We start from the raw sequence: 10,311 nt of genomic DNA, 5'->3' as shown, positions 1-10,311 counted from the left end.
CGCCCCCATCTGTACCTGCTAAATTTTATAGCTCAAATGTGGTCTAATGACACCAGGAGCCAGAAACCCTATGAGGGAGGACGGAGAGGCAAAGGGCAGCCCCACGTGAGCCAGGAGCTGGGCGGTACAGGTAGCACAGGCGAGGAGCTTTACGGGCTAACTCGGGCCGTGCGGGACGTCTGCCAGCACGTGTGCTCTGACGAGGCCCTGAGAACTGGAGCCGTTTCCGACTCAGTGAGCAGGACGACGAGGAAAAGTCTGCGCATGTATCTAAATATTCACAAGCCGGATTCTGAATGCCATTTACCGGGTAATCGCCTGTGAAGTGCCCATCCTAGGCTTGAAAGGATGCGGGAGAGGAGAGACTGGAGCGGGGGAGGGGAAGTCGAGGCCCGGTGATGCCTCTGTGAACCCGCCCCTGGGAGAGGCTCTCCGGAAACGGTTACTTTATTTGACCTGTTTTATTTGACCCCTTACTTTAGGATCCTTTCGGTCTCTAAACTTAATGTACAGAGCTAGTCATGTCTGTATCTAACTCAAGTTTGAGGTACTCTGCATATTTGGTCTGCGGGGCAGGCTTTGCTGTTGTCTTTCAGGAAAGGGTTCCTTAAAGCCAGCCTATGTTGGGTGTTCGGTAAAAGTCTAGCCGTCCACCCACGGTAAACGCTTCCTGATCAAACACGGCGACATAGGTGGCCTGGACCGAAGGTGGGCTGTATTGGAGCCTCTAAACCAGGATCAGTGACACACCCCAGGTTCCTGAAGTTATGTGAGGGGCTGGTCACTACAGCAGAGATTGAAACACAAGGAAAAGCGAGCAATTCCTCAAAATTCATGGAGATTTTTCTTTTCCCTTCTGCCTCTCTGGTTTACAATCTGTCTTTCCGGAGAGCACCAGCAATAATGGGAAAAAACTGGCTAGTAATAAGGCCACGATTATATCTGACCACTGGAATGGAGCAAATACGTGACAAAAAGACTTCTCCGAGAGGAAGAATACTTACAGACAGAGTGACAGATGGGCAAGGAGGAAACCAGGAGGGAAGGAGCCCCGGGAAGGCAGCCGAGCTCGGACACGGCGTCGAGAGGAGGGAAGGACGGTGACACAGGGCGAACAGTCTGTGCGTGATGGGGACAGAGCCCAGGCCGCGAGGAAAGCCCTTCCCTCTGCACGTGGCTCACGGAACGTTGAGGGTTCCCGGTGTGGCAGACGCAGAAGCCACCCATCCGCTTGCTGGAGAAACACGGACAATCCAGACAGAGGCCACCTAGCAGTGGGGGCCCAAGGGCCAGCAGGAGCCAGCGGAGATGGCAGCAGGCGTTGACCCTGCTGACCCACGTGGTCCGAGACTGTGCGTCCCCACCGCCGAGGGCCTGTAAAGATGCGAGTTGCCAGCCTGCCTTACCAGCAGCTCTGCCTGCATTCTTAACAAGGTCTCCAGAGGGTCCTCAGGCACAGGATCGCTGGAGAAGCACAGGACCTCAAGTGCAGGATGAATTCCATTTTTTATCATGGGATCGTTGAGCCCCAGTGGGCCAGAAACAGCATTTGACGTGACAAAGCCCTTCTCGACACGTTAGACTTTGAATCAAATATGGAGGGAAAACACCCAGATAAGTCCTTGAAACCTGTTACTACAGAGACTGGCCGGGCTGGTGCACAGGGAATGCTGAGGCCTGGTGCCCCGCCTAGGGAAGCGTTCCAAAGGAGGCCAGAAAGACTGCATATGGCCTCACGTGTCTCCCCATCCAGACACACAGCAGGGTCGTGAACAAAGACACGAGAAGCTCTAACGCGGAGCGCCCCATCCGCGCTCGTAGAAATCCTCGAGACTTACTGCCTGGCACACGGTCAGCACCTGTGAATAGCTCTCGATACCTGTGAAACTGCTGTTGAATCTTCATCTGATTCGCAGGCAGGCGTGGCGATGGGAGCGTGTACCCGGCTCCCCAAACCAGCCGTGGTGGGAAGGGGGCCGTGTACAGAAAAACGTGCACACACAGGCGCTGCACGGGCAGGAACGTGGATGAGGGTGAGCAGAAGGAGGGACGAGCTTTCTCTGGAGCGACTGACTTCCGGCCGCCCCATCAGATGGAGAGCAGAGTTAGAAAAAGCTCCCCAAGCGCAAACTAGCGTTTGCTCAGAGTTCCCCTCGGCCGACTCGGGTTCTGACAGGTCACGTGCAGAGAGGTTAAAAATACAAGGATGCTACCAACGATAAATGTAGGGAAATAGCTCGAACTTTAGGAATAGTCTCAGGGGACTCGACGCCCAGGAGAAACTTATTCTTACCTAAAGGAAATCGTCGTGGCAGTAACGAGAACCATAAACTGCAGGCGGCAGCTACAGAAGGGGCCCTTTTAAAATAAGACAGGCCAAAAGGTCTGGGCAGACGGGCCGCTGTTCAGGGCAACGCTGAGGAATAATTCAGAGAAAGTCATGTCCTTCCATTGCTACTTAGTTTCGACTTCGCTGCGAAGGCAAATGGTCTTCAGGTTGAAAAGGGTACAACAAAATGGGCCGAGAAAGAACAGAAAGCAAAAGTTGGTAGGAAGATGGGAAGACACTTATCTAGACACCGACTTAGATCAAATACACCCCAGAATAGAGAGAGAGAATAGCTTAATCGTGTTGATGGTTTTTAAGGACTTGTGGGAAAGTGGGAGAATGAGTCTGGAATGAATCTGGAGCAGATATTGGAAGCGAAATGACCACCAGACATCAGCACAGGCCTAACGGGAACAAGGCGAGTGATACTGGCTTTTAGGTCAGGCTTCGACAAAGTGATTAGATCAGGGACTGGTGGTGGCCCAGTAGGCCCAAGTTCCACAATGCGTCTCCTTCCTGAAGCCTTCCTGATGTTCCTGCAGATGAGACACATACCAGGTGGGTGCCAGCGTGAGATGATGGAGCGGTAACTATTAAAAAACCACCTGGAGACCCTGCGTAAGGGTCAAGGTCAGGCCATTCTCCAGGGGGGGCCGCAGGGCTCTGTCCAGCATGACTTGGATACAGATGTAGGAGGACGATTTACATTTGCACTTGACCTGAAGCTGTCGGCCGATGGGAATAATGTAAGCAAAAGAGTCTGACAGGCAGAAACATGGGACCAGACGTCGCGGGACTGAATAGAATGGCCGCTCACATCAGATGCTGTTCCCGGACCCCCAGAAGCAAAAGGATGGAGAAGCACAAGGCAGGGGAGCCGTGCTGGTTGTAGATGTTGACTCAGCCACAAGCTCCCCAAGTCCACAGCATCACCGATGCCACGGCCAGAAAAGTCCACATAACCAAATGTAGAAGCTTCCAGAATGCAGGCTCAGTCCTTCTCTAGCCTGCGCTGGGGGGCCAGCCCAGAAACAGCTGTTCATTCCGAGAGCCCCCACCCTCCACGAGGGCTAGAAGCAGATGGCGGGGTCTTGGAGGGGACGGCGGGCTCGGACGGACCCAGAGACTGTTGAAGCGAAGGAGGTTGTGGGTGACTCTGCGCCCGGATAACTGCCTTCGAGTGTCTGATGACGTGCCACATGACACCGAGACCTGACCTCTCCATCGCTGTGAGGGGCGAGCCTGGCACTAGCTTCAGCGAAACGTGTGAAGAAAAAGAAATTGTTCCTAACGGCCGGAGCTGAGGCACAGCGGAACGAGTTTCCTTAAGCTGGGGCGTTCCCTGTCCGTAGAGGGCTCGGTCTCAGCGGGAGGACTGGTGGGCACGGGCGCTGCACGTGGGCAGGGCTCCTGGTCCAGGCACTGCAGACCCGTCAAAGCCTGACGCCCCCATGAGAGATGGAGCAGTGGAGCAGGCCGCCTCTGCTCGGTCACCACTGGCCCTGCTCTGTGCTGGAATCTGGGGTGTGTGTGTGTGTGTGTGTGTGTGTGTGTGTGTGTGTGTGTGTGTCTCCACTGGCGTGCACCCTTGTGTTTAGGAGTAGGAAGAGGGAGGAGTGGGGATGAGGAAGGCAAAAATGAGTGGGGACTACAAACTCCAGAAGACACACGTAAGGGTCACCAAGAACTGTAAAAAGTTCTCAAAAGCTGCAGCCGCCTCCCATGGCGCAGCCTGGCGCACCTACGCCAGACAGCCCTGTGTTTCCCAGCCGGCCCCCGTGACACACATCTTGGGGAGCAGGAACCCCAGAAACACCTGCTTCCTGCAGTGACGCGCGTACCCCATTACGCGTCTACATGGCCTTGGAGCCACTTGGCTCTGTGGTTCGACGGTTATCCACCCTACAGGGGGAAGACGATCTCTCAGGTGCCCCGAAGGCCGCCATGCTATCCATCCTGGGGCCCCTAACTGGCACCGTGGTGACCAGACGAGCTGGCCACAAAGGGGCTACCTTTCCTGACCACTGTTCATCGCAGTCCCAGAGAAGGGGAGGTGGGCAGAGGGGCGGTCGGCGTGTGCCAGCGGTGCTCGCGAGCCTGTTTTTACCCTCTGCTGATCACCCTTGGGTGCCAGGAAAGAACCGCAGACCCTAAATGCCCCATATAAACCCACTGGAAAGTGTGAGGTTAAAACCATTAATGGCCGCCATCTGCTGTCTTCTAACAGCACCTTTAAAGCCGGAACTAGAAACGGAGCCAGAAAGCTCAACGATGTACTCGCATTTGGATTCGGAAGGTATCGTAATTTTATGATTTTATGATGATTTTCAATGACTCGCAGAAGTTACAGACCCATCCACGAGAAGGTAAGAAGCCCAGGGTTATCATGCCCCTGACCAGGGGGGCCCACTCTGGACCATCATGGACTGAGGCAGCATTACGTGAGGCCAGAGGCCAAGGCATTCCTTCTAGGGCTTGGGGTCAAGGGTCGGGGCTCAGGTAAGAGAGTAAGCCCAGGAGGGGCAGAGTGCTTTTCAATTTGAATTAAAATTGAATTTTGAAAGGGAAGTAATATTCACGACGGGAGTCAGGAGGGCAGGTGAGGAATGGGCCGTCCGTGGTCAGAGCATCCTGGGACACTTACTGTGCAGTGACTGTACAGAGAAAGATGGGCAAACCCGCCACGGCCTCCCAGGGCTTAAACACTGGTGGGCGAGGTGAACAGCGAACACGGAGGGCTAAACGTTCGTGGAGCATAAGCTACGGGCCGCAGACCGCTACGGCTCATGGAAGCGTCTCCTCCCAGCTCACGTGATCTCTACTCTGGTCTCCCTCATCGTTTAGCAGGTAACTTTAAATCGATCCCCTCAGAGACCCAAAGGTCTGGACTAGTCCACCGTATCTCATTCTATTAATGATTTTCCCTACTGTTTTTCAGTGTACGTCATCACTGAAATGCCAGGAGAGGAGAATGAGGGTGAGTCCCACGTAAGACGTCCAAGGACCCCTGCTGCCCACGGCGTCGGGGCTGGGGACGGTGTCCCAGCTGGGCAGGTGCCCTGCTGGTCCAGGCTGTACCAAGTCCTAGAGCGGGCCGGGGAACACGCGGAGCACACAGCCCCGGGACCTGGGGGTGTGTCCCTGTCCTTTCCGGAAGCGGGGGTAGAACCAGAAATGGAGAGAGGGTCTTCGGTGTGACCAGGACGGGACCAGAAGTCCAGCTCTCTACTCGAGCTCGGGTGTGGGGCTCCCACGTTGAAAGAGCGGGCAGGCGGTTGCCAGGCGCCCCGGGTCTGGGCAGCAGGGCTTGGCTGGGGCCGGGGCTCTCCGATGGCACCCTGGTAGGGAATGAGTGGGACCCCTACGAATGGTGGCCTTCAGGACTTTTTACATTTTTATTAAGACTAAGTTAGTTGGACCCTCCCCAACTAACTTAGTGAAGGGGAAGGACATGAGAGAATCCCAGCTCGCATGCATCACCCCGCACACAAAAGCCCTGAAATGGGCCAGCCCCATCCTACAGACCGTCATGTGGGGTGCTCTGTTGTACCTCTCAGCATGGTGGGGGCTCGGCGCTCTCAGAGGCATCCACCACCCCCGATAAGACTTTTTTAAATCCCTGGCTTGCGGGGAGGCGGGAGGGGGGAGTTGTCTCTTCCATTTTCATTAGCAAATATGAGCCACACGCAATTCTGAAATTGGCACGTTTTGACCATACCAAAAGGAGATAGGAATATTTCTCGGGATCACCACGAGACAATCACACTCAGAATAAATCCTTTGCAGAATAAAATCTGAAGTCCTCCTTCCCGCAGTCTGCAAGGACCTTGGCGAGCTGGCCCCATCCTGCCCCGCATTCCCTCCCACCCCCCTCCGCCCCAGGCATGCTGTGCACCTTGCAGTTTGTCAAATGCGCCAGCCACCGCCCACTGCCCTGCACCTCAGGGCCTTGGCGCCTCCGGCCGCCTGCAGGAGAGCTCTCCCCGAGCCGTCTGCCTGCTTCTTCCCTTGCTCCCTTTCCTCATTTAGGACTCACTGAAAGGTCACTTCGCCAGATGAACCTTCAACGGCCACCAGGTACACACACTGACTTGCCCTGAAACTGACCTTTTCTTTCCTATTTCATTAATATCCCCAAATTGAATATTAGATAATTTGATGAATTTATTTAAAGTCCTGTTGACAATGTATGTGTTTTTGTTTAAAATGCCATAAATCGATCTCCTTTTTCTGTTTTTCTTTGCTGTTCCGGTTCCTCTTGCCGCGCCTTCCAGAATTGACAGCCGTAAAGCCTGGCTCTGGAGAGGGCTTGCAGGACAGCAGAGTGAACGAGCCCGCGGACATGCTGGACAGCTTGGTGAACGAGCCCGCCGACATGCTGGAGGTCGACGACATCGGTCGAACAGTCGGATGGATCAGAATCAGAGATATCCACGTTGGGCCAGGCGAACCGGTCGGACGCTGATCCCTGGTGAGGGATCATAAGGATCTCGTCGTTCTCGACCAGCACCGTGGTGGAACTGCTTATGGGACCTGAGGCTGAACAGGCGCATCGTTCGCTAAGGCGAGGACGACGATCGATGGGTGTCCCGGCCTCCAGGACCTGCTCCAGATATGAGCCTGCCACCTGGCTTACCCTCACACCTATTTTCCCTGCCTTCCCTGACCACCCCATACCTGGCATGCCTTGCCACCACCACCTCCCTCCTCCCACCACCTCCATGCCACTTCTTGCCTCCTCCTCACCTCACCACCATCTCACCACTGCCTCAGTCGTCGTCGCCGGTCATCATCAGATCGGTATCATGGATAACATCGTGTGGACACCACACACACCACTCTGCACACACCACACACACCACACACACCACCACGCACCACCGCGCCACACACGCACCACACACACACCACACACACCACAAACCACACACACCCATATTGCTTCTGATGGCGGCAAAGCCCAAAACAAAACATACAAGTTATCTAGACATCAAGGCAAGTCATTCTTTGCGGGAACCTTATGTAAAAATGAAGGACTAGATGTATTTTTCCCACTAAGTACAGCTTAAAAGCCTAGATGTTATATGTAAATCTGACCAAAGAAGCTTCAGAAAGGCAGAGAGAAGAAGGCAAATCGGCTAGGGATCTCGGGACCCAAGGAACAACGTGGCAACAAGTTTCCTGGGGTTCCTTTTTGCCTTGTGTATCCCGACTGGGTGTGAGAAAAAACAGTAACCCAGAAACCCCAACAACCCAGAAACCCCAGCAACCCAGAAACCCAGCAACAGAAACCCCAGCAACCCAGAAACCCCAGCAAGCGCAGACAACAAAAGCCCCAAGGAAAGCCCGTCTCTGAGCGCAGGCCCAGGAGCAGGGCAGCCTGGCGAGGCAGACGCTTTGGACGGCAGTCTCTGCAGCTCGGGCGAACTCCCCAGGCTCTGCAGCCCTGCTCGTGCCAGCCCACAGAGGGCAAGGACCAGCCCCCGAGATCCAAGTGGCATCCACGTCTCGGCTGCACCCAGCGAGCAGAGCTGCGATGGGGAGTCGGGATGGTTTGAACCAGCCTGGCACTGACGGTGTGATGTGTGGTCTTTGCTGCGTGAATTCGCCCCTGCTGGAACAGCCCGGTGGCTCCGATTTCCTGTGTCAAACCTCTAAGACACACGACACGTGTTGCTTCCAGTGGAAGCGTTAATCTGCATCCTCTCCCCTACGGCTGGGGTGGAAGGGGTCATTCCAACCACAGGCATGAACTCAGACTCAAGCTGATCTACTTTTCTAAACATACAAAAGAATAGGCAGGGAAGAAAAAAAAAAACAGCTAGGTATTTTATTTTGCTTTGTTTTGTTTTTAATTAGGAAATTTTCTGGTCTTGGTTCAGATTTAGCTCTAAGAGCCTTACTTTCCAGACTCACTCTGTACACTTTATATTAATCGGAATTGCTTTTCAAATACTCAACTGCCACGTGGACGGGAGAAAAGGTTGCTTGGGCTTGGAGTCACTGCACTGGATTTACTGAGACAGGAGAGTAAACTCGGGTCTTACAGGAAAATTTTTCAGCAAGACTTGAAACCTAAAGGAACTTTTAGACCATAAACTTGAGTTGTTCGGAAACCTCAGCATTACCATTACACCTGCCAACTGCCGTACCGGGCGGAGCTGCGGTCGCAGGCAGAGGTGTGATGTCTCCCAAGTCACTGTGCGAGGTTCTGTATGAGCACGGCACATCGTGAGGTCCCATGTGCCAGGAGGGCTTCCCAGGTGAGCTCTCGTCATGAGCTCCTTGCATCTCAGGGGCTTTGCCCAGGTGACAAAGTATGGCACAGAGCTGGGGGACGCGACGCCCCTGCTGACTAGTCCACTCTGTCCCTAAGGATCGGAAGCTTAGGAGGGTCCCGAGCAGTGCCCGTGGCCCCGATACTTGCTTCTCGTGATGAGCCGCTGGATAGCTGCGCGAAGCAGCTCTTCGCCGGGCAATGTCGTAGGCAGAGGAGGCAGTCGAGTGGGGCCAGACCAGGGCAAGAAGAATGGAGAGAATGCCACAGGACACCTGAAAGACTTTCGAGGCCCCTTTCGAAGGAATGCCAGAGACCACTGGGAAGCAAGCTGGAGAGGGGGAGCCAGAGACGTCCTCCCACGCGGCCAGCCGGGCCCGTGCTCGCGGTGACAGCTCGGCCCCTTCGCTGTCTACACATGCTTGTTATTCCTGTGACACTCCCAGGCATCACAAACCCTGCTAAGCCACCTCTTTTGGTTACGAGGACCAGAGCCACCCAGGATGGGTCTTGGGAGAACTGACACCTGGGGTTCCAGGGCCCCACCATGTCCATGAAGACAGTCCTATAGGCCGGGGAGGCGAATGGGACGAAGCTCACGAGATGTCACCCATGCTGGGTGATCACGTGGGACGGGAACTTCGCTTAGGCCCATCCGGCAGGTCTGCTGTCTGGCGGACTACGGTGGTCACTGTAGTTCCTGGGAGACAAAATACAGAGTCCAAAGAGGATGGTGAGGGGTCATGGGCCTAGGCAACCAGGCAGTCGCTCCATCCCTAGGGAGTGGGGACAGCACAGGCCTCAGCCTAGACCCGAAGCACTGATTCCAGTGTTAAAAAGATAAACTGAGGCCTGGGACACATTTGAAGAGTTTAGTTGAGCTTGCACCATTGGAACTTGCCACCGCCAAACCGGAAGGGGTTAAAAGTGCACCTACAGGAGCTCGGGAGACAAAGCAGAAGCAAAGTGAGGGAATTATTGATCGGCCAGAGCTTAAAACGATCTGGCTGCTTAGGGCTGGCTGTCTTCAGGTTTCGATTTCATAATGAGGCTTGGATTTTGGTTTGCTTTACGGGCCATCACGACCTTAGGGCCACCTCAGTTTAATGACCTCTGTACAAGTTCTCATCCTCATCACCCAGAAAATCTGGCCAACCACAAGCTTCGCTCTTAGACCTGTCCCAGGTCACAGCACCTCCGGGTATGCTGATCTCCTACACACTATGGGAGCCTAATAAGTCGATGGCATGCCACATGCTGTCAGGTGCCGAGGATCGAAGGTCAGCAGGGCAGCACACAGGACCCACGGCTTCCCCCGGCAGCAAGCCACCATCGCTTTCCCTCTGAAGGGACTCAAAAGAGAAACTCTTAAGAGGGACCCACCTGCGGGTCAGTCCTGCTTAGTGCCATGGCCGTGGGATCAATGTGACAAAATGGAAAAAAAAAAAAAAAAGGCAGCTGCTGGCGTCATTGCTTCGGCAGAATGTTTAAACACAGACTCGTCCACGGCGATCATGTGCTAGAGGCCACACCACCGCCTCGAAGATGTCATCCTGTGCACTGAACGCATAAGCCACTGCTGGGTGCGGGGCCCTCCCCGGAGCTCAGAGAGCTCTTCACGCACAGGAGCGTTTTTACTTCACGGAGCCATCTCCGCATTTGGGAGAAGAAGGCAATTGTATGCTCTCGGAAGATTTCTTGGTAT

General features: G+C 54.6%; 1 protein-coding gene across 1 annotated transcript in view; it reads left to right on the top strand.

The window, feature by feature from the left end:
- The window catches only part of ERICH6B (glutamate rich 6B), a 44,852-nt gene that overhangs the window by 17,033 nt on the left and 17,508 nt on the right, over positions 1 to 10,311 (top strand). The window contains exons 5-6 of the mRNA XM_039877332.1: positions 5,268 to 5,306; positions 6,604 to 6,726. Of these exons, the coding sequence (XP_039733266.1) occupies positions 5,268 to 5,306; positions 6,604 to 6,726 (162 nt within the window). The remainder of the gene's footprint in view (positions 1 to 5,267; positions 5,307 to 6,603; positions 6,727 to 10,311) is intronic.

This window comes from Pteropus medius, unplaced genomic scaffold, assembly GCF_902729225.1.
Source record: "Pteropus medius unplaced genomic scaffold, Ma_sr-lr_union100, whole genome shotgun sequence".
NCBI lineage: Eukaryota > Metazoa > Chordata > Mammalia > Chiroptera > Pteropodidae > Pteropus > Pteropus medius.
This window is presented reverse-complemented; position numbering and strand designations above follow the sequence as displayed.